General features: G+C 39.8%; 1 protein-coding gene across 3 annotated transcripts in view; it reads right to left on the minus strand.

Annotated features, from left to right (window-relative positions):
• VPS13B (vacuolar protein sorting 13 homolog B (yeast)) overlaps positions 1–21620 on the minus strand; it is a 1072080-nt gene extending 1050460 nt beyond the window's left edge. For 2 of the 3 annotated variants that reach the window (XM_006859183.1, XM_006859184.1), the window contains exons 1-2: positions 20944–21090; positions 3397–3540 (exon numbers count right to left, since the gene is read on the minus strand). In XM_006859183.1, coding sequence (XP_006859245.1) covers positions 3397–3540; positions 20944–21090 — 291 coding nt within the window. Of the gene's footprint in view, positions 1–3396; positions 3541–20943; positions 21123–21536 lie in introns of those variants that run through there. The other variant, XM_006859185.1, reaches the window with a different exon arrangement.
• Positions 21621–25222: the final 3602 nt, after the last annotated feature.

Raw genomic sequence — 25222 nt, forward strand, 5'->3', positions numbered from 1 at the left:
CCCCTCCTCGTGAACCAAACACTCGTGACAACTATGTCGAGGGCAAACCCCGACATAAGAACAACAATGAAAATGTAATAACAATGAAAGACAGAGATGCTATTTTTCTACAAGATAAAAATTCATGAAAACTTACTGTTGCCCAGGATCTACTTGTTTTTTTATATCAGAAAATGTTTTATGAAAACTCCTAGAATCAATATGCCTTTAAAAACGAACTAACAAGAGAACAAACAAGATGGCAGATCAGGTAGCAGTGCAGTGAGGAACTCTGTCAGCAACAACACAGAATACTGGACCAAGCAGGCTCAGGGGATGGTGCCACATATAAAGAAATATTTAAAAGGTTGGAAGGCTTACAGCTAGGAGAATTTGTTGCAGAAGCAAGAAATCCACTGCTTTCTAATCCAAGACGCTCAGCTACTCCTGAAGCCACCATCTTGGATGAGACCAAGCAGGGGAAGGATCAGAGCACCCACAGATATGTGACAGAACTGTGGAGATAAAGGTGCGGACACTCTTTTTTTTTTTTTTTGTATCTGTTCATTGGTCTCTTGCTGTCTGTGCAACTCTATTCTAGTGACTAGAGGGGATGCCTGAGCAAGTGGATACCCCACCCCTGACCCTGGAAGGATCTACTATGCATGCACACAGATCTCCTCAAAATTTAAAGTGACAGTTTCCACTTAAAACCAAACGGCAGTGCAAAATGGCCACAACCATCCCTGAACTGCTTATCTGTTTATCACTGGGGAAAAGGCCTGAACAGGCAGACTAAAAAGGAAAATAGGCTGAAAATTAACTCCTGAATTACATCACAACAACCAACAGTGGCATCTTCAAATTTCTCAAGAAGAAGACTGAAAGGGGCAGCCCATCTCCTGATCACATCTACCTGGAGGCAATCAGAAAGCATAAAAAATAACAAAATACACACCTATCTAAGTATTAAAGCCACAGATAACTCCTGAATATACCAAAAAACAGAAACAGATGACCATATCAGCACATGTCCAGAAACGAGATAAAGTGATTGAGGCAAATAAGCTGGAAGTAGACCTACACTGGGCCAGGCTTTGGAAATGCCTGAAAAGGAATTCAGAAAAATGATTATAAAATGTATCAAAACACTATACAATGGAGTTGAGAAAAATAAGGAAGAAGTCAAGAAAGCACTACAGGAACAATCAAATAAGATAGATATACAGCATTGGAAACAATTTGAAACCTACAGAAAGAAGTCCAAATGGTTAATAATAGAATATCAGAAATGGACAATACACTGAAAGGGCAAAGGAGCAGAACTGAAGCCAGAACTCATGAACAAGAAGATAAATCTCTCAACACTACTAAGATAGAAGAGCAAGCACAAAAAGGATAAAAAAACTGAAGAAGGCCAAAGAACATGAAGAGGAATAACTTAATTATCAGCATTCCAGAACAGGAAGAATCACACAAGTCCACAGAGGAGATAGTTGAAGAGCTGCTGGAAAAAAATTTTTCTAGCATCCTGAAAAGCAAAAGGTAGGCATTCAAGAAGCTCAACGAACCCCAGGATGGAAAGACCCTAAAAGACAATCACCAAGACATATAATAATCAAGCTTTCCAAAACCAAAGATGAAGAGAGAATCCTGAAAGCAGCAGGGAAAAGAGAAATTGTAACATATGCAGGCAAACAAATCAGATTAAGCTCAGATTTCTCAGCAGTAACCACGCAGGCAAAAAGGCAATTTGGGGAGACATATATAAAATCCTGAAAGAAAAAAAAAAAAAAAACTGTCAACCAAGAATCCTCTACTCAGCAAAGCTATCAATCAAATATGAAGGTGTAATCAAAACATTCCAGGATAAACAGAAACTAAGGGATTCTGCCAAAGCCAACCCTGCTATGAAAAACATCCTAAAAGGGGTTCTGTGGACTGAGAACCAGCAAGAACAGACAACAGCCAGAGAATGACGTACATAGCAGCATCACCCTGAAGTCAACTGACAAATGAAAGAGTCAAGAACAGAATAAAATGATAAGAACAGAGTACATGGGAGGTCAGTCTATGATCAAAACAATTACAATGTGAAAGAAGGTAAACACACAGGAACAGAGATCCAGGTGGTGGGAAGGTCAGGTAGATTACAGGATAAAACAGACTGTCTTAAATGGAGGGCAGAATTATTGGAATATAAGGTAACCACAACAGTGGGGTTGGGGTTGGGGGTTTATTCAGGTGTTGGGGAGGGAAATACAAGAAGGGAAGCGGGTGGGAGGGAGAACAAGATAGCTAGGTGAACACTGTGACAGGTTTACATAGCCTAAGTGGGACAGAGGTAAATTGTGATACATGCTCAACCTTGGAACAACAGGGCTCTGTGATACAGGGATCTAGGCATAGTGTGAAGGGGGGAAATAATACTAAAACGCTTGACTGTCTTATGAATATTGGTTTGTTTACCTTGCCTACTATTGCAAAACAGACACTTGAGTGGGATAGAAAGGCATGTTGGAAACATGATTACAGAAAACTTGTAAGCCCATCTTCAGCCTATAACTGATTGTTGTTTTTCTTGTTATGTGCCATGGAGTCGATTCTGACTCATAGCGACCCTGTACAGGGTTTCCAATGCTGTAAATCTTTATGGGAGCAGAAAGCCTCATCTTTCTCCCACGGAACAGCTGATAGTTCCAAACTGCTGACCTTGCGGTTTGCAGCCCAATTCGTAACCACTACGCTACCGGAGTTCCTTTTTGGAATACCTAAAAGGGGTTCTGGTGTGGCACTGTGGGTTAATGCTCTAGACTGCAAAGTTGGTTTGAACTACAAAATTGGTGTTTCAAGCTCACCAGTTGTTCCTTGGAAACCCTCTACAGGGACTCTATGGTTCGGAAGCAACTCGACAGCACTTAACAACAACAACAAAAGGGGTTCTAGAACTTGCCCAGTGAAACAGGCCTCCTGCAAAGCCTTTGCAGAGTATAAGAAGTTAGGTAGAATCCTGAGTCCCATCCAGAATCTTATGAGGTGGAACATTCCCACTAGCAAGGACAAGCAGACCAGCCTGGAACAGCTAGATTTAACAGAAGATACATCTTCAAAGTAAGATCATCAGGAAAAACCCAAAACAAAAATGTCAGCATGATGGTAGTGTAACGTTAATGTAGATGTTTTTAAGTGTGAATGCAGAGCAACCCTGTATAGCGTTTCTGAGGAACACCAAGCTCATGGTTGGCAGTCCACTGCTTAGCCTACAGCTCCATACCAGGACTCCATTTCTGTAATAGGCATGTTATACACAAAAAGTACAAAAGTCAAGGTTTATTATCTCAAAAGTTAAAGAAATGGCAAATACTAAAAACTATTAAAAGTATGTAATATGAAAAGGCAGGCTCAATAAGTTCTTACCTGTATTCCATCTTTAAGTTTCAAAATGCATTCCATTGTATTAATAGTAATGACCACTGGTTCTGAACCCAATTTTGTCCATGGTACATGGATCCTCAATTCGTGAATATGTCCACTTAAAAAAGTGAACGGTAATTTCAGCTCCTTAAAAGATAAAATATTACATAAAAGATAAGTACTTAAATATGTTTTAATCCTAAAATTAAAATTCATTTCTTAAAGGAGAAGTAAAATTTCCAACCAAAAATAATGGGAATTATTAATCATATAAAAGGTAGCATCAAATAACTTGTTAAAGTACAGTTAATGATAAACTATAAAAGCCTATTTTATGAGTTATAGTTAACAAGCTATCTTATCTTTCCAGACATGCCTGATACAAGAAGGCTCATTAAGTGGTAGCAGTGGCAGTAGTAGGAGCAACAAGAGTAGACAGCGTTACCTGAGATACTTGCCTAAAAAAATATCCTCAAATGTGTCTTACAATAACACTTGAAGTAGGATTGAAAAGCAAGTGAGGAAAAGGGGGATGAACTGGAAATAGGAGAATGACATCACAAATTAAAAGCTAACCAACCTCAAAAAAGACAAAATTTTAAATGAGATATAAAATGAAAACATAATTATCACTATAATCACTTTATAGTAATTAGTTTCACTCTCAGATAAATGTTTAGCTAGAAATTAAAACAAGAAAAAATATATTTAGATATTTTTATATAAAAATATATTTAGATAAGTATTTTATAAAAAATATATTTAGATATGTGTTTCCATGTTTATACTATTATTATTAACTATTGGTGAAAGCTAATATAAAGAGTTTTTGCTTTTTCATTCATCCAAGTACTTTCTAGTTTATCAACATGGTAGCAATACAGCTAATTAGAGGCAGTATGACAAAGTGGTATAACACCAGTAACTCTGAAACGAGCCAAATGGATTCAAATCCTAGTATCTGATACTTACTAGATGAATGACACTGGCCAAGGTGATTAATGTTTCTGAACCTCAGTTTATTTAACTGTAAAATGTGTGATTCTTTTTAACCATACACCAAAAGAATTAATTTATATAAAGCTCTTGTTTATAAAGAAATCATTATAAAGATGCTATCTATTATAATTACAAATGTGTGTACCTAATTTATGTTTATAAACAGATTGTTTCTCTTAAGTCAGAATTGTAATTCTCTTAAGTCAGAATTCTATTATTCTAATAGAATAACGTATTTTAAATATTTCTCATTACTACATTAATTTTAAAAATACAGTAATTTTTCAGGCATTCATTAGTTTCCAAGATTATATACGGATCACTGTCTGTAACAAAGACATTTACTAAGCACTTACTGTTCTAAGCAATTTCTCTATAAATAATTATCTAATCCCCACAGAAACCTGAAAAGTTAAATACTATTATTATTCCAACTTTACAGATATAGAATCTGAGGCATGGAAAGCTCAACTCACTTCCCAAGATGATTCAAATAGGAAAGTTAAGATTTAAAATGATAAAATATGTACTGGCTATCAAAATAGCCACTATCAGAATAGGAGGAAGAAATGGAGCAGAGGGCTCACTGACTCCATGAACATGCCATGAGATCAGAACTGGATGATGCCCAGCTACTCTTACTGAAAATTTCTATCAAATATTCTACAGAAAAATCCTGGTCAAAAGGGAAAATAATGGAATTCTAAGAAGTTTGACAGAGTAGTTATACATATGATACACACAGACCTCTACAAGGGACACCAAACGAAACAAACCCTGATAATAATTCTGGAACTCTGAGCTTCAGAGAAAAGGTTAGAGAAGTGCAATGAATACTTAATGGGAGAAGAAGCTGAGTGGAGTGCGGGTGGTGAGCAAAAAGAGACTGGGGCACTGTCTCCTGGACAAACATGTGCAGTGATGTGGAACTTTTGCAGGCAGCTATGGAGATGGACTGCGTACTGGCAGCGCTTAGATTCACTGCATCAACTGGTGACACAAAAGTGTGACTTTTCTTGTTTCCCATCCTCCCTAGAGACCAGACATATGGCCAGCACCCACTCATCCAACTTGCTTTTTATCTTTTTGTCTTGCTTTCATTTTTTCTAATTTTCTTTACTTCTCTTTACCCTTTTACTTGCTCTTCTTTTTTTTAACCCTCTTGATCTTTCTTTACTACTCTCTCTTTTTCTTTTCATCGTCCCTATCCATGGTTTTGTTTAGTGCTTGTTTTTTTCTGTGTCATTTTTATTTTCTCTTCCTTTTCTACTCTCAAGCTCTATTTTTGTCTGATTTCCACATTCCGTTGGGCCACATATCTTTGGAATGGGCAAACATGAATCTCTTCTAATCAGCTGACCACGTGCCTATCTTTCAAATGATTTGGCATATGTGAATGAGTGCCTCTAGTGCTGCATCAGTTTGTCAAGAGATTTCTATTTGTATTCCACCAAACTGAATACATCCTGGAGTTTTGTTCTTTACTAAGGCCTTCAGTGTACACTAGACTTCTTTCAGTACCATTGGCTCTTGATCATATGCTACCATTTGAAATGTTTAAGCATTGACCTTTTTTTTTTGTTGTTACAGCGATTCTGTATTCCTTCCATCTTCTTTTGATGCTTTCTGCATCATCAATATTTTACCCATAAAATCAATCCTTCAATATTGCAAGTTGAGACTTGAAATTTTCTTCAATTCTTTCAGCTTGAAAAATGCTGAACAGGTTCTTCTCTTTTGGTTTTCTAATTCCAGGTCTTTGCAGATTTCATTACAATACCTGATTGTGTCTTTTCTAGCTGCCCTTAGAAAGCTCCTATTTAGTTCTTTCACATCCTCATTACTTCCATTTGCTTTAGCATCTTGAAGATGGAGAGCAAGCTTCAGAATGTCTTCTGACATCCATTTCAGTCTTTTTTCCTTATTTCCAGTCTTCTGAATGATCAAGGTCTTATTTTCTAACTACTGATCCTTTTTTATTTCCAAGCTTTGCATTCCAATCACCAGTAATTATCAATATACCTTGACTGCATATTTGATCAATTTCTGACTGAAGAAGTTGGTAGAATTCTTCTATTTCATCCTCGCTGACTTTAGTGGTTAGTGTATGAATTTGAATAACAGTGGTATCAACTGATCTTCCTTATAGTTGTACAGGTACTATCCTATCACAGACATCATTTTACTTAAAGATAAATACTGAAATGTTCTTTTTGATGATAAATGTGACGTCATTTCTCTTTAATTTGTTATTCCTGGAATAGTAAACCATATGATTGTCATATTCAAAACAACCATTTCAGCTCACTAATAATGCCTAGGACAACAATCTTTTTCATTTTATTTTTTACAACCTACAATTTTCTGAGATTCATATATCGTACATTCTATGTATACTATCAAACATAATTGAAAACACATAAACAGAAGACAAAAGAGATGACTTGGAACGCCTAAAAATTACACATATGTGCATCAAAAGATTTTACCAAAAGAATAAAATAAGAACCTACAGACTGGGAAAAAAACGTTTGGCAATGACATATCAAACAAAGAGCTACTCTCTAAAATGTACACAACACTTCAACTCCTTAACAAGAAGAACACAATCCAATGGAAAAATGGGCAGAGGATATGAACAGACACTTCACCAAAGAATACATCCAGGCAGCCAACAAACAAATGAAGAAATGCTCGTGATAATTAGCCATTGTGTTAAGAAGAGCTGTCGAGTCAGGCGTGGCTAGTGGGTTTGAACTAACAACCTTGTGGTCAGCAGTCCAATGCTGATCCTACATTGCCACACGACTCCATTGTTGTTGTTAAGTGTTGTTGAGTCAATTCTGTCCCATAGCGACCCTGTATAGGGTTTCCGAGGAGTAGCTGGTGAGTTTGAACTGCCGACCTTGCAGTTCAAACGGCTTTGCAGTCTGGCGCATTAACCAACAGCACCACACCAGGACTCCAAGACTCCATTAGAGAGAAGCAAATCTAAACAACAATGAGATACCATCTTACTCCAGCATTAACAGCAAAGTTTAAAAAAAAAGAAAACAACAAATGCTGAAAAGGGTGTGGAGACAATGGGACCCTCCTACACTTCTGGTGGGACTATAAAATGGTGAAACCATTGTGGAAAATGGTATGATGCCTCCTCAAAAGTTGGAGGTGAAAATACCATATGACCCAGCAATCCTTCTAGTTGGTATAGATCCTCAAGAAATACGAACCATGATGTAAATAGATACATGCGCACTCTTGTTCATTATAGCACTACTCACAATAGCAAACAGATAGAGACAGGCTAAATGCTCTCAACAGAAGAACTGTTAAACAAACTTTGGGACATATACACAATGGAATACTATACAACACTGAAGAATAACGATGAATCTGCAAAACACCTCAACATGGATGAACCTGGAGGACATGCTGAGTAAAGTTAGTCAATACAAAAGGGCAAATATTGATTACTGTTATAAAAAGTTAGAAAAGGTTTTCTTGATAAAAGAAACATGTGATAATGGTAACCAGAGTGGGAGGGCGTGGGATTATTCATGGGCTAGAGGGTGTGGTTGTTAGGCGCCATCAAGACGGTACAGACTTATAGCTACCCAACATATAACAGAACAAAACACTGCCCGGTCCTGGGCCAGCCTCATAATCAATGTTACGCCTGAGTCCATCGCTGCAACCACCAGGCCAATCCACCTCGTTGAGGGTCTTCTTGTTCTCCGACCCTCCACTTTACCAAACATGATATCCTTCTCCAGGAACTGGTCACTCCTGATGATACGCCCGAAGTAAAGACAAAGTTTGGCCATCCTGGCTTCCAAGAAACACTCTGGCTGTACTTCTTTCAACATAGGTTTGGTCTTTTGGAAGATTAAGGTACTTTTAATATTTTCCTCCAACATGACAACTCAAATGCATCAATTCTTCTATAGTCTTCCTTATTTGCTGTCCAACTTTCGCATGCATATGAGGTTAATGAAAATACCATGGCTTGAGTCAGGCGTACCTTCGTCCTCAAGCTGACATCTTTGCTCTTCAATACTTTTAAAAGGTCTTGTGTAGATTTGCCTAATGCAATACGTCATTTGATTATTTGACTGCTGTTTCCATGAGTGTTGATGGTTGATGAAAGCAAAATGAAGTCTTTGATAACTTCAATCTTTTCTCCATTGACATGGATATGTTGTTTATTGGTCCAGTGGTGAGGATTTTTGTTTTCTTTACATTGAGATGCAACCCATGGCAAAGGCATGGTTGATCTTCATCACTAAGTATTTTAAGTCCTCTTCACTTTCAGCAAGCAGGGCTGTATCATCTATATATCAAAGCTGGTTAATGAGTCTTCCTCCAATACCGATGCCACATTTTTCTTCATATAAGCCAGTTTGTCAAATTATCTGTTTAGCATACAGACTGAATAAGTAAGGTAAAAGAATACAACCCTCGTGCACACCTTTCATAATTTTAAACCATTCAGTGTTCCCTTGTTCTATTTGAACAACTGCCTTTAGGTATAGGCTCCTCATGAGCACAATTAAGTGTTCAGGAATACTCATACTTCGCAATGTTGTCCATAGCTTGTCATGATACACAATCGAAAGCCTTTGCATAGTCAGTAAAGCACAGGAGAACATCTTGCTGATATTCTCTGCTTATTCAGCCAAGATCCATCGGACGTCAGCAATGATATCTCTCGTTCCATGTCCTCTTCTGAAACCATCTTGAACCTCTGGAAGTTCTCTATCAATGCATGGTTGCAGCCACTTCTGTATTACGTTTAGTGAAACTGTACTTGCAAGGGATATCAAAGATATTGTCCGATGATTTCCGCATTCCGTCGGGTCACCTTTCTTTGGAATGGGCACAAATACAGATCTCTTCCAGTCAATAGGTCAGGTAGTTGTCTTCCAAATTTCTTGACATAGATGAGTGGGTACCTCCAGTGCCACCTTACTTCTTTAAAGATTTCAATTTGTATTCCATCAATTCCCAGTGCCTTGTTCTTTGCCAATGACGTCAATGTACCTTGGACTTCTTACTTCAGTATCTTCGGCTCTAGATCATATGCTATCTCTTGAAATGGTTGAACATCAACCATTTCTTATTGTACAGTGACTCTGTGTATTCCTTCCATCTTCTTTTGATGCTTTGTCATTCAGTATTTTGCCCATAGAATCCTTCATTATCACAAGCAAGGTTTGAATTTTTTCTTCAGTTCCCTCAGCATGAAAAATGCTGAGCATGTTCTTCCCTTTTGGTGTTCTAACTCCAGGTCTTCACACATTTTGGCATAATTCTTGACTTTGTCTTCTAAAGCTGACCTTGGGAATTTTCTATTCAGCTCTTGTACCTCCTCACTTCTTCCATTTGCTTTAGCACTTCTACACTGGAATGCAAGTTTCAGTCTCTTCTAACATCCAATTTGGTCTTTTCCTTCTCTCTTGTCTTCTCAATGACCTTTTGATGTCTTCTTGTATGATGTTCTTGATGTCATCCGACAACTCTTCTAGTCTTCAGTCTTTAGTGTCTAATGCATAAAATCGATTCTTCAGATCTCTAAATTCAGGTGGGATATATTCAAGGTTATATTTTGGCTCTCATGGACTTGTTTTCATTTTCTTCAGTTTCAGCCTGAATCTGCATATGTGCAATTGATGGCCTGTTCCACAGTCTGCCCCTCATCTCGTTTGGATGATACGGAGCTTGCTTTTCCACTGTCTCTTTCCACATATGTAGTCAACTTGATTTGTGTGTATTCCATCTGGTGAGGTCCATGTGTGTAGTTGTCTTTTATGTTGTTTAAAAAAGGTATTTGCAATGAAAAAGTAATCGGTCTTACAAAATTCTATCATGCGATCTCCAGCATAGTTGCTGACAAGGCCATATTTTCCAACTACTGACCCTTCCTCTTTGTTTCCAACCTTTGCACTCCAATCGCCAGTAATTATCAATACATCTTGACTACATGTTTGATCAGTTTCAGACTAAAGAAGTTAATGGACTTCTTCAATTTCATCATCACTGACTGGCTTTAGTGGTTGGTGCATAAAATTAAATAATAGTGGTATTAACTGGTCTTCCTTGTAGGTGTATGGATATCATCCTATCATAGACAGCTTTGTACCTCATGACTAATGTTGATATGTCCTTTTTGATGATGAATGTAACGTCATTCCTCTTCAATTTGTCACTCCCAGCATGTGATTATCAGCTTCAAAATGGCCAATACCCGTCCGTTTCAGCTCACTAATGCCTGGCTAGGATATCAATGTTTATGCATTCCACTTCATTTTTAACAATTTCCATCTTTCCTAGATTTATACTTAATACATCCCATGTTCCGATTACTAATGGATGTTTACAGCTGTAGTTCTTTATTTTGTGCCCAATCAGCAAACAAAGGTCCAGAGGGCTTACTCCATTCACATCATCCCGGTCAACTCTACTTTGAGAAGGAAGCTCTTCCCCTGTTGCATTTTGAGTGCCTTCCAGGCTGAGGGGCTCATCTTCCGTCACTATATCTGACCATATTCTGGTGCTCTTCATCATGTTTCAATATTCAATAATCTGGTGCTGACAGTGTTCCACTGCTACTCACAAAGTTTTCAGTGACTAGATTTTCTGAAATAATCCGTCTTTCCTTCTTCCTAGTCTGTCTTCATCTGGAAGCTCAGCTGAAATCTGTCCACCATGGGTGACCCTACTGCCATTTAAAATACTGGTGGCATAGCTTTCAGAATCACAGCAACTCACGTCAGCACAATACAACAAACTGAGAGACAAGTAGTGGCTTGTGTAGATAGGAAGTACAAAACATTAGTAGATAGGGGTGCAAACACATTAGTGAGGTATGCACACCACGGACTGGTCAACTACTCAAGATCAAAAAGCCAGTATTTACAAAAATAAAAAAACTTAAATGCAATAATCACTTAAAGATAAAATTTAGAAGGGCTGGGAAAGAAAGTGGAATGGAAACAAGAATTACAAGGAGGAAGTGGAGTAACTGATATTACATAGAGAGACTGCAATCATTGAAATGAAATGAAGTCTATGATTTGTTGAATGCATAAAACTAATGATCTGCTGCTTCACTCAATTTACAACAAAAAGTTTAAAAAGGAAAATAAAACACATCTTTAAGAAAGTAAAAAGACAAGCCACAGATTAGGAAAAAATAGTGCAAAACATACATATGGCAAGTACTTTTCAAATATATAAAGACAAAAATATCTAGCTTCTGAGGTGGCACTGTAGGATCAGCACTGGACTGTGAACAAAAAGGTCACAGTTTAAACCCACCAGGTGTTCTTTGGAAACCCTATCAAGGGCCTCTGTGAGTCGGAACCAACTCAATGACACTTAACAACAACAGTATCCAAATGTATAAAATACATAACTATAAATAAAGAAAAAAAATCAGCAAAATATTTAGACACTTCACAAAGGAATATCTAACTGGCCAGTAAGCATATGAAAAAGTGCTCAACATTAATAGTCATAGGGTAAATGCAAATTACCCTATGACTAATCCCGTAAAGATTTAAAGCCTCGGAAACCCTGTGCAGGGTCACTATGAGTCAGAATCCACTCCACGGTACTTAACAATAACAACAACAAAGCTAAAGAAGACCAGGTGGCGCTGTGGGTTAGGCATCGTTTCAAACCCACCAGCTGCTCAAGGAAGAAAGATGAAGCTGTTTGCTCAATAAAGAATCATAATCTCAGAACCTTACACTGGGTCGTCATGGGTCAGAATCATCTAGATGGCAATGAGTTTGGGTTTTGGTTTATTTAAGCTAAGGAAGGAGCCCTGTTCACACTGTGGATTAAGTGTTGGGCTGCTAACTGCAAGGTCAATAGTTCAAACTCACCTGTCACTCCAACAGAAAAAAATAAGGCTGTCTGCTCCCATGAAGATTTCCAGTCTCAGAAACCCTATACAAGGATTTCCTTACTCTGAGTCAGAAGAGACTCAGTGGCAGTAGCTTTGGGGTTTTGTTTTGTTTTACTTGTTACAGTTAATGAGCCCTTAAGTGGCACAAATGGTTAAGGCTCAACCACTAAGTGGAAGGTCGTTAGCTCAAATCCACCTAAAAGTGCCTCAGAGAAAAGGTCTGGCAATCTGTTTCTGAAAAGTCACACCAGTGGAAACCCTACAGAGCAGTTGTACTCATCACACAAGGGACCACCATGAGTTGGAATCCACTCAACAGCAACAAATAACAGCAATTAAAGCCGCACATGTCTATCCCGTTGTTGATAAGTGTCATTGAGTTGGTTCCAACTCATAGCGACCTTGTATAGGATTTCCAAGAAAAAGCTAGTGGATTTGGACCATCAACCCTGTGGTTAGCACTTATCCTACAGCACCACACAAAGATGACCCAGTAATTCTACACCTAAAAGATATCAATACATATGTCCACCAAAAAACAAGTACAAAAACAGTCACAGCAGTTTGCTTCAATAAAAAACAGTCCAAATGTCTATCAACAGAAGAAGAGATAATTATAGAATCTTTATATAATGGAATACTACAAAGCAATAAAAACAAAATACCACTGCTTATGCAACAACATTGTTATTGTTATTATTGTGAATTGCTGTCAAGTCAGTTACAACTCATAGCGACCCTGTTTAGGGTTTCCAAGGAGCAGCTGGTGGATTTGAACCACCAACTTTGTGGTTAGCAGTCCAGCGTTTATCCCCCAACGCCACACCAGGACTCCATGCAACAATACAGGTCAATCATAGATACAACGTTGAATGAAATAGACTGACAGACAATGAGTATGATTCCAATAATTTGAAGTTCAAGAACAGATAAAAATTATCTATACTGATGCTACTGTGTGCCATCAAATTGATTCCAACCTACAGCAAGCCTGTAAAACAGAAGAGACCTGTCCCTGGGCTGCAATCTTCATGCAGGCAGATCACCAAGGATTCTCTACCAAAATTCCACTGGTAGGTTAGAGCTGCTGACATTTTGCTTAGCACCAACCGCTTCACCACTGAGCCTCCAAGGCTCCTTGTCTATGATGAAAGAAGCCAGATTATCGGTTACCTCTTGGAGGTAAGGGGTACTGATCACTAAGAGGCACAGGGAAGCCTTTTTGGTGCTAAAAACACTCTATTTTTGTATCTAAAAAGTAGTTACACATGTGTAAGTTGTGTTGTTAAATGCCATCGAGTTGGTTCTGACTCATAGAGACCCTGTACAGGGTTTCCAAGAAGCGGCTGGTGAGTTTGAACCACTGACCTTGTGGTTTGAATCAACTTTGTGGTCCAGTGCTTTATCCCACAGCACCACACAAGGATATATATGTGTTGTTGTTAAGTGCTGTCGAGTCAATTCCAACCCATAGCGACCCTGTATAGGGTTTCTAAGGAGAAGCTGGTGAGCTTGAACTGCCAGCCTTATAGTTCAAATGGCTTTGCAGTCTGGCACATTAACCCACAGCACTATACCAGGACTCCATATATATGTGTATACATACATAAAACCTGAGTTAAAATATTAGGATTTGTGTCTCAATAAACAAAATCAAATAAATATATTAAGATGCACAACAAACCTAGGGTAGAACAAGGAAGAGAGCCCAAAGGATTACTTCTTAGTGTTAATTCAAGTTTTTTCAATAATGGAGAAGGCAATTAACATAAATATAAATGAATAACTATCAGCTTAACTCTTCCCTTATCTAATAGAAAGCAACTGGTGTCAGACTCTTCTGAACTTCTGCAGATAATATTTGTATCCCTAAGACAAACAGAGTTGCCCACCATATGTTAGTAATAAATACACCGAATAAATTAATAAATATGTGAACTTTGAAGTTACAGTTCATTTGTATCAAACCATCCTCAAGTTAAAAGAGGAAAAGACACTAAAACGATGTGGTTAAGGAAAGTCTCCAACTTTTCGGCTATTCTTGATTCGTGCCTCGCTATTACTCTGTGACCACCACTCGTCTGTCAGTTTGTCGTACTGTGGTGGCTTGAGAGTTGCTGTGATTCTGGAAGCTATGCCACGGATATTTTAAATACAAGCAGGGTCACCCATGGTGGACAGGTTTCTAATGAGCTTCCAGATGAAGACAAACTAGGAAGGAGTGACAAACTACTTCTGAATATTTAGTCACTGAAAACCTTATGAATAGCAGAGAAACATAGTGCCGGGAAATGAGCCCCTCAGGTTGGAAGGCACTCAAAATGTGTCTGGGAAGAGGTGCCTCCTCAAAGTAGAGTTGACTGGGATGATGCAAATGGACTAAAGCCCGTGGGAGTAAAGCCTTCAGGACCTTCATTTGCTGATGGGGCACAACTCAAAATGAAGAGAAACAGTTATAAACATCTATTAATAATCAGAACATGGAATGTATGAAGTCTGAATCTAGGAAAAGTAAAAATTGTCAGAAATGAAACGGAATACATAAGCATCGATATCTTAGGCATTAGTGACTCGGAAACCCTGTACAGGGTCGCTATGGGTCGGACCCGACTCGATGGCACTTAACAACAACAACAACAAAGTGACTGGTATTGGACATTTTGAATCTGACAACCACATGGTTTACCATGCCAGGAATGACAGATTGAAGAGGAATGGTGTTGCATTCACTGTCAAAAAGAATATATCCAGATCAGTCATAAGGTACAATGCTGTCTGTGATAGAATAATATCCATGCACCTACAGGGAAGACTAGTTAATACCATAAGTAATCAAATTTACACACAAAACACTAAAGTCAGTGACGAAATTGAAGAATTCTATCAACTTCTTCAATCTCAAATTGATCAAACATGCAATCAAGATGTATCGATCTTACTGGTGATTGGATTGCAAAGGTTGGGAACGAAGAGGAAGGATCAGTAGTTGGAAAATATGGCCTTGGTCACAGAAATGATGCTGGAGATCGCATGATAGAATTCTGAAAAATCAATGATTTGTTAATTTCAATACCTTCTTTAGACAGCATAAGAGAAGATTCTACACATGGACCTCACCAGATGGAATACATAGAAATCAAATTGACTACATCTGTGGAAAGAGACGATGGAAAAGCTCCATATCATCAGTCAAAGCAAGGCCAGATGCAGATTGTGGAACAAACCATCAATTGTTCTTATGCAAATTCAAACTGAAGCTGAAGAACATGAAAGCAAGTACACTAGAGCCAAAATATGACCTTGAATATATCCCACCTGAATTCAGAGCTAATCTGAAGAACACATTTGATACATTAGACACTAAAGACCACAGACCAGTAGAGTTGTGGGATGACATCAAGAACATCATACAGGAAGAAAGCAAAAAGTCACTAAGAACACAAGAAAGAAGGAAAAGATCAAAATGGATGTCAGAAGAGACACTGAAACTTGCTCTCCAGCATAGAGATGCTAAAGCAAATGGAAGAAATGAGAAGGTACAAGAGCTGAACAGAAAATTTCAAAGGTCAGGTTGATCAGAGCTCAACTAAAAGAAAGAAGAGAAAAAAAAGAGTAACCTGATACAATTTGATGAACCTGACCTACACCTATGGATGCAGTAGCTCAAAAGAGGGAACAAATCTTTGCAGTAGGGATCATTCCCACCCCCTCCATACACAGAGTAGACAGGGATGGGCAACTTGGACATTGGCTATCCAAAATGGGGGGGGCTACAAAGGCAAGAAGTGACTGGCTTACAAGCTTTCAAGAGGGAACCTAGATCCAGAGGGCGTGGAAGAAGGTAGAATCTCCACTGAGTAGTATCCAATCTGTCTAGGCGGGACTGATTAAAGGAAATGTGGATAGGTCTCTTGTGATACAAGGATGAATAATTGTTACCAGGACTGATTGTGAAGGTTGTAAATGTAAAAGTAGACATTTTGTGCAAGGAGAGGAGTGATTGACTTTGCAGGCTAAGAGCGGAGGTCCCTGGAACCATAAAGGGAGAAGAGCAGAGAGGCAGCAATCCCCGAGATGGAGGCAGAGATGATGGCGTGGAGAGATGGAGCAGTTGGGGACTCAGGAACCAGGGAAAAAGAGGGGCTGTGTGCTGACGACCAGGGGGGATGGGGGGGAGGGGAGCAGACTTATAGGATGTACCCTTTCGTTGATTGGTGATGCGTGGAGGGGATTGTAACCATGGCAATGAAACAATATACGATAGGATGAATGTAAAACTGATGTTCTCCCATGTAAACTGTCACATAATTCACAATAAAACTTTAAAAAAAAAGGTCAGGTTGAGCAAACAAAGTCAAATATTACAATGAAGTGTGCAAAGATCTGGAATCAGAAAACCAAAAAGGAAGAACACGCTCAACATGTCTCAAGCAGGGGGAATTGAAGGAAAAATTCAAGCTTCAACTCTCATTATTGAAGGATTCTCTGGGCAAATTATTGAATGATGTAGAAAGCATCAAAAGAAGATGGGAGGAATACACAGAGTCATTGTACCAAAAGGAAATAGTTTATGTTCAACCATTTCAAGAGGTAGCATATGATCAAGAGCCAATGATGTTGAAGGTGCACTGAAGGAACTGGCAAAGAAGAAGTCACTGGGAATTGATGGAATAAAAATTGGAATCTTTCAAGAAAGTGAGGCGGCACTGGAGGCACTCATCTCTGCTAAGAAATTTGAAAAACAACTGTCTGATGACCGTCTGATTGGAAGAGAACTGTATTTGTGCCCATTCCAAAGAGAGGCTGACCAAATGGAATGCGGAAATCATCGGACAGTATCTTTGATATTCCATGCGAGTAAAGTTTTACTAAAGGTAATAGAGGAACGGCTGCAAGGATACATTGACAGAGAACCTCCAGAGGTTCAAGTCAGATTCAGAAGAGGCTGTGGAATGAAGGATATCAATGCTGATGCCCGATGGATCTTGGCTGAAAGCAGAGAATACCAGAAAGATGTTTACCTATGCTTTATCGACTACGCATAGGCTTTTGATCGTGTGGATCATGACAAGCTATGGACAACATTGCGAAGTATGAGTATTCCAGAATACTTAATTGTGCTCATGAGGAATCTGTACCTGGACCAAGAGGCAATTTCTAGAACAGAACATGGGAACACTGAATGTTTTAATTTTAAGAAAGGTGTGCAACAAGGTTGTATAATTTCACCATAATTATTCAACCTGTATGCTCAGCAAATAATCCGAGAAGCTGGGTTATATGAAGAAAAACGTGGCATCAGGATTGGAAGAAGATTCATTAACAACCTGCAATATGCAGATGATACAACCTTGCTTGCTGAAAGTGAAGAGGACTTAAAACATTTACTGATGAAGATCAAAGAGCACAGCCTTCCGTATGGATTACATCTCAATGTCAAGAAAACAAAAATTCTCACCACTGGACCAATAAACAACATTATGATCAACAGAGATAAGACTGAAGTGTCATTGAATTCATTCTTCTTAGACCAACTATCAACACTCACAGAAGTAGCAGTCAAGAAATCAAATGACGTACTGCATTAGGCAAATCTGCTGCACAGACTTTTTTAAAGTGTTGAAGAGAAAAGATGTTAGCATGAGGACAAAAGTGCACCTGACCCAAGCCATGGTATTTTCAATAACCTCATATGCATGTGAAAGCGGGTCAGTGAATAAGGAAGACTGTAGAAGAAGTGATGCTTTTGAGTTATGGTGTTGGAGGAGAATATTCAAAGTGTCATGGGATGACAGAAGAACAAACAGATCTGCGTTGGAAGAAGTACAGCCAGAGTGCTCTTTGGAGGCCAGGATGGCCTAATTTCATCTCTCATACTTTGGATATATTTTCAGGAGGGATCAGTAGCTGGAGAAAGATATCATGATTGGTAAGGTGGAGGGTCAGAGAAAAAGAGGAAGACCCCCCAAGCGAGATGAATTGGCAATACGGCAGCATCAATGGGCTACAGCTTGGCAACAATTGTGAGGTTGGCCCAGGACCGGGCAACGTTTCGTTCTGTTGTGCATAGGGTCGCTATGAGTTGGTACCAACTCGATGGAACCTAACAACAACAATTACTCCGTGATTGACCATGCCCTCTGTTACAGAAAGGCAAACCTTGACACCTTTGGGACCCTTCTACTCCCATAAAAGGAGAATGGGAATGTAATCTTTCCCAGCTTCAGAAAGAATTTTGGCAATGTAAATTAGTATTTTGGGTGATGCTTGAGACTTGGGTAAATTGGCTGAACAATTCTGAATAGAAACAAATTGTTTTCCCATCAAAGAAACTTTCAGGAATCCCATTCTAACAAATCATCACCAGAAACAAACCATAAATGATATTCTATAAACAAGGGATTACTATTTAAGATTCACAGAAAACTCTAACACCTCTACAAGGGAAAGATTAACAACACAATTTTAAAAAGGGCACAGGACATGAACAGACAATTCACATAGAAGGAATTCAAGCAGCCAACAAGCATATAAGAAGAAATATTCACCATAAATAGCTATTGTTGTTGCTAAATGTCATAGAGTCAGCATCGTATAGGGTTTCCTATAGCAACCTGTATAGGGTTTCCAAGGAGCAGCTGGTGAGCTTGAACCACCAATCTTGTAATTCAAACCGACCTTGCAGTCCAGAGCATTAACCCACAACAGCACCACACCAGGACTCCAATTAGCATTGTTGTTGTTGTTGTTAGCAAGTGCCATCGAGTCAGTTCCAACCCATGCAACCCTGTATAGGATTTTCGAGGAGCAGCTGGTGAGCTTGAACCATCAACCTTGCAATTCAAACCAATTTTGCAGTCCAGCGATTAAGCCACAGTGCCACAAAAGGTAGTTATGTACCGTGGAGTCGGTTCCGACTCATAGCCACCCTGTACAGGGTTTCTGAGGCTGTAACTCTTTACGGGAGCAGAAAGCCTCACCTTTCTCCTGTGGAAGAGCTGATAGTTTCGAACTGCTGACCTTGCAGTTCGCAGCCCAATTCCTAACCACTACACTACATTGTTGTTGTTGTTGTTGTTAAGTACCGTGGAGTCGGTTCTGACTCATAGTGACCCTGCACAGGGTTTCCGAGGCTGTAAATCTTTACGGGAGCAGATCACCTCATCTTTCTCCTGCAGAACCACTGGTAGCTTCGAACTGCCGACCTTGAGGTTAGCAGCCCAATTCGTAACCACTATGCTACCAGAGCTACATTAGAGAGATAAAAATCAAAGCAACAATGAGATATCATCTCAGAACAGCATTAATAGCAAAGTTCAAAGGAACAAAAAACAACAAATGCTGGCAAGGGTAAGGAGAGGCTGGAACCCTACTATATTGCTGATGGGACTGTAAAACTACAATTACTATGGAAAACAGTGTGGTGCTTCCTCAGAAAGTTGGAAATAAACATGCCATATGCCCCAGCAATCCCTCTATTTGGTATACATTCACAAGAAATAAGAGCCAGGACACAAAGAAATAGATGCACACCAATGTTCACAACAGCCCTATTCTCAATAGCTAAAAGATGGAGATAGCCCATCAATGGAAGAGTAGATAAACAAACTCTGATACACACACACAGTGGAACACTATACAACGCTGAAGAGTGACAGTAAATCTACAAATAACATGGATGAACCTGGAAGACATTGTGCTGAGTGAAATTAGTCAATTACAATAGGCCAATACTATATGAGATCATTATTTTAAAAACTCAAGATAAGGTTTTCATACTAAAAGAAACATTCTTTGATGGTTACCAGAGGTATGAGGGAAGGGAAAGTAATTCACTGACTAAAGAGTTGTTGTTGTTATATGCCGTAGAGTCGATTCCAACTGATAGTGATCCTGTACAGGGTTTCTGAGGCTGTCAATCTTTACAGGAGCAGAAAGCCTCATCTTTCTTCAGCAGAACAGCTGGTAGTTCCGAACTGCTGACCCTGAGGTTAGCAGCCTGATTGGTAACCACTATGCTACCAGAGCTCCTTGTAGACACATGTTAACTTCGGTGGCAGGGTGAGCAATATTCAAGAAGAAGGAGGGTGGAAGTAAAATGATGAAGATAGGTGAAAACTCAGGGAGGTATGCATGAGCTAAAGGGTAATGAGGTCAATAGTGACATACACACAATCTTGCAACAGCAGTGTTCTCTGTGTAGATACATGCATGGATAGACACACAGGCTGAATGGGTATGTGAGGAAGAGTGCAATATATATATGTTTTTATATCCCACAAAAACATGAGTTTCAAAGAGGATATTTGTACATAAGTTGGTAATCACAAGGAACAAACGGAACAAATGCTGTTGCATGGAGAGGACTGCAATCATTGAGATGAAACAAAACGTATGACTTGTTGAATGTGAAATTGAGGATTGTAAACCTTCACTCAATTCACAATTTAAAAAAGAAAAAGAAAAAAAACAGCTGATAAAAAAATGATAATCTATAAATTTTAAGTTATCTACTTTCAGGATAGACTAAAATGTGTTTTAGCAGAAAAATTAATTTTTAAAGCATAAAGTAAGAGTTGGAAATATTACATCTAAGCTAGTTGAAAATGTGTCCAGTCAATGACAGCTATTCAGCTTACCTGTTCCAGTACATCCAACTTTAATTCTAGCTTGCTGAGAACCACGTCTCCGCCCCATAATGAAAGTTGCAGATCCGATGGCTTTAAGTTCTTGATGTAGCGATTCACATAGCTCATTAAAATTGGAGTTACATATGACTCCAGCATCTTTTAAGGGGCAGAGGGGTCAAAGTTAGACGCTAAAGGGAGTAAAGACAAAAACGTTAGAAGTAACTGTGCCGGTGTGCAGCGAACAGCACGAAAAACAGCAGTCCCCACCAAAGCAGCCTCGTGCCCCCTCCCAAAAGTCAGGGGGGCGGGCAGAAATCTAATGGATTCTCTGCTCCAGTCCTGACTTTCACAATGGCATAAAGGCCCTGGACTCCCCAGGTGAGGGAGGGAAGAAGGAGGTCGTCAATAGAAGACAGTGGTCCCCCGGAGAGGTAGAATACCGGGAGGCGGGGTCCCTTTGGCCACTGCACTCCTTCACTAGTCCGGCAGCCCCACGAGGCCCTTGCCTCCCGGAACCTAGCCGGATCTACCACCATAGAACCATAATTAGAACCAGGCCCGCGCAGAACTCTCCCGCCACACCCCACCCTCGGTTGTGACACTCGCCGAGAGTACTGAGACTTCCCCTCCACCTCCTCCGTACCTGGCACCCGCTTTCGACGGCTGCGCAGCTCCTCTAGAGCGCCACTTCCGGGTGTGCTCCAGTCAGTGCGCAAACAAACTGGCCCTCCCCCGCCACCTCCGACTCCGTAGCCGCGTCAGATTTGTCAGGCTCAGGAAGACACTCGATGCGTTCTCTCAGAGGGCAACTCTGGAGCCGCACTAGCCTGCGCCCCCCGACTCCAACTCGGCTAGTGGTTAGAACAAAGCTCTAGGAAGCGCCCGGGAAACGAAGCGGACTAGTAAAACAGAGACACCCGAGATCCGGAAGTGGCGCTCGGGGAGTCACTGGTGAGGCCGAGGCATCAGTAGCGGTCTACTAGGAGTTTGTGCCAGGGTTGGGAAGCCTGGAGGACTGTGGATACATTGAAGAGGAGGAAAGCGGGTCTTACTGTTTAAAAACCTGGGAAATGAGAAGTTTTTGTTTCTCATGGGATAAGGAAAACCTGGGAGGATCTAGGGATCAATGAAGAGGGCACTTGCAACTTGAACAGCTTTTAAGCGGGTTTACATTTAGATCTGAGGTTTATTTGCTGTTGGGAAGGTGCATATGTTGAGAGAATTTCTAAGGACTAGGATGCACCGCTTTCTGACAAAACCAGTAGACCAACCCAGTGGTAAACTATTCTCTAGTTTGCAGGAGTGGAGGAGCAACGGTGGGAAAAGACTGTGGGGAAATGTTGGGCTGCAGTCTGATATGTATGTGACTTTAGAAAGGTCTCGAGAATATCAGAAGAAGGTAATTTGGAAAAATTAAACTGCTGAACTGCTTATAAGGCATGAGTTCAGAGTTTTAAGGGTCACTGTTGATTCTACCAGTCGGTTGGAACCCACCTGCAGGCTCCTGGGGAGAAAGACACGTGACAGTCTGCTTCCAGAAAGATTTACAGCTTGGAAACCCTTTGGGGCAGTTCTTCTCTACCCTACTGGGTCACTGTGAGTCAAAATTGACTCCACCTCAATAAATTTGGTTTGGCTTTTATTGGGTGCATAAAAATACTACTTTTCCTTCCAGTAACTTGTAGCCAACAAGGTCAAAACACCTAACTGGGAAAATATTCGTAGACACTGGGCTTAAAAAAAATCGCTTCTAATTTTTTTTTTACCAGTTTGTTTCTTTATAACTTCTGAAGAAACACCTAACACTGACTGATGGTGCCAGTGCTCAAGAGAAGAGCAGCAGCTTCCTTGTACGAGGAGGAGAGGTCACTACCTCTGTGTAGGATTCTGCTGGCTGATCAGAAGCGAGAATGGGGGGTGTGACTGTGACAGTGGAATCTGGAGTGTGTTTGGGTGCTTGGAAGCCTGCTTAAGATGATGTGTTCATGTGCCAATTGTTAGACAAAGTAGGAAATTCCATGGAAAATAACTTCTTCTGGGTAGCGAATGGTACCTATGTATTGGAAATACATTTTCTCACGTGCTTTTCTGCTTCAAAGAATGCTTGGGGTCTTGGGGTCTAGTTAGTAACAAGTGGAATACTAAAGATAATCATCAAAGCACTGGCTCTTATTGTGTTATATGTTCTAGTTTGGCTATCACTTGAGACTAACATGACCTGGTGGACCAACTCTTTCCCGAATAACCTGACTTCCGAGTGTAGTAGCCCATATTGAGTGCACCTGCACTGACCCATGTATGATTGGAGTTAATCCAGTCATTCATTGTTGGTCCTGCAGGGTGAGAAGACTTGCTGATATTATCTCAATTTAGCCTTGGAAAACGAGATAATGAGTATGTATTGAATCTCTTCTTGACCTGTTCCAAGTTGTTTCTTAACTTAGTCAAAGATTCAGCAGTCACACCAAACAAAATGTCAAACACTACTTTGTAGATGATGCACTCTGTATAAGATTAGGTTCTTTTACAACTATGGATTTTGGATGTAGTGTCCTTGTAGATGCTGACTAAAAAACACCTCCTTTCACAGTCTTGATTCTTGACCTGTTCTTTGACTCCAATTACTACTACTGTGTCATGGAGGGAGTCCAACAAGATACAGGACTATGAGACCATGAGTTACTGGGTCAAGTTTGCTACAATGCTCAGAATTAAACACTGCCCAGGATCAAATGTTGTCTTTATATTCATCTCCAGGTCCTCCTCACTTCCCCAGTTCATTCTGGTTTGACCCTCTACTGACAATGTACGTTTCCACCCCACTTCTACTGAATCAGAAACTATATTTTCATAAGATTCCCCAGAGGATTCTATATACATACCTTGGGGGGTTTATGAGACTCGCCAGGGGTAGTTGTTCATATGTAAATTCTGATTCAGTATATTGGGTGGAAATACACATTTTTAGCAAGGGGTCAAAGTGGAATGAACCAATTTGAGACCCTACTTCCCAATTCCTGGACTATGACTATCTTCATCACTTCCTCTAAGGAACTTGTGAACTGTTGCCATGTCCCCTTTAATTAAGGATACCCTTCAATTCTTCAGTTGGGCTTTTTTGAGCTCATATCCATTAAGTATGAGTGGTTGGGGTCAGACACCACCAAGCTGGTACCCCTACCACTGTATTTTGAAAATGGACTTTCTAAGATTGCTAAACTTCCCCCACCGTAAATATGAAAATTCCTAACACTTTGCTAGAATTCAAAAAAAATTTTTATTGATATAGCTTCAGTAAGGATGCCAGGTGGTTAGATTTATCATTTAGTGGAAATAATGAACTAAATTTCACCCAAAAAAGCAGCAAATTGTTAATTGTAGCAGCTGCCTCCTATAAGAGAAAAACAGATGGTTTTATGACAACATATGTGGTACTGTAGGATCAGCACTGGACTTCAAACCACAAGGTCAATGGTTCAAACCCACCAGGTTTCTCTTGGAAACCCTATACAGGGTCACAATGAGTGGGAACCAACTCAACAGCACTTGTTGTTGTTCTTAGGTGCCATGGAGTCGGCACCCACTCATAGCGAACTTATGCACAGCAGAACGAAACAATGTCTGATCCTGGGCCAACCTCGCTACTGTTGCCACACTTGAGTCCATCAATGCTGCCACCTGGCCAATCCATCTCATTAGGGGTCTTCCCAACAACAGCTAAATTATCTAATTTCTTAGGTCTCTACTTCACTGGAAAAGCAAACAGGTTAAAGCCCTCGATGAGAGGTCTTAATATAATGAAAATGGTTTACTAATTATATGGAAGCTCTAGAATAGAGTTCTAGGTCTGGTAGTTATTCTGGAGTAAGAAAAGGGAACTACTCTACTTACATGGAAATGTAATAAATAAAAGGAGTGTATTACCACATAAAATATTAAAATAAATAGGTAGGTCCAACCTCTCTGGAAAGCAATATGGCATTTCCTCTGAAGGTTGAAAATAGAAATACCTTATGATCCAGCAATTCCTCTACTTGGTATTTACCCACAAGAAAAACAAGCCACAACATGGGAAGATACATGCACACCAATGTTCATAGCTGCACTATTTACAACAGCAAAAAGATGGAGGCAGCCAAAGTGCCCATCAACTGAAGAATGGATAAACAAACTGGTACATACACATAATGGAATATTATGCTACCTTGAAGAATAATAAGGAAGCTGCAAACCACCAGTTAACATGGATGAACCTTGAGGGCATTGTGTTGAGTGAAATTAGTCAGTC

The sequence above is a fragment of the Chrysochloris asiatica genome, unplaced genomic scaffold, assembly GCF_000296735.1.
Source record: "Chrysochloris asiatica unplaced genomic scaffold, ChrAsi1.0 scaffold00031, whole genome shotgun sequence".
Lineage (NCBI taxonomy): Eukaryota > Metazoa > Chordata > Mammalia > Afrosoricida > Chrysochloridae > Chrysochloris > Chrysochloris asiatica.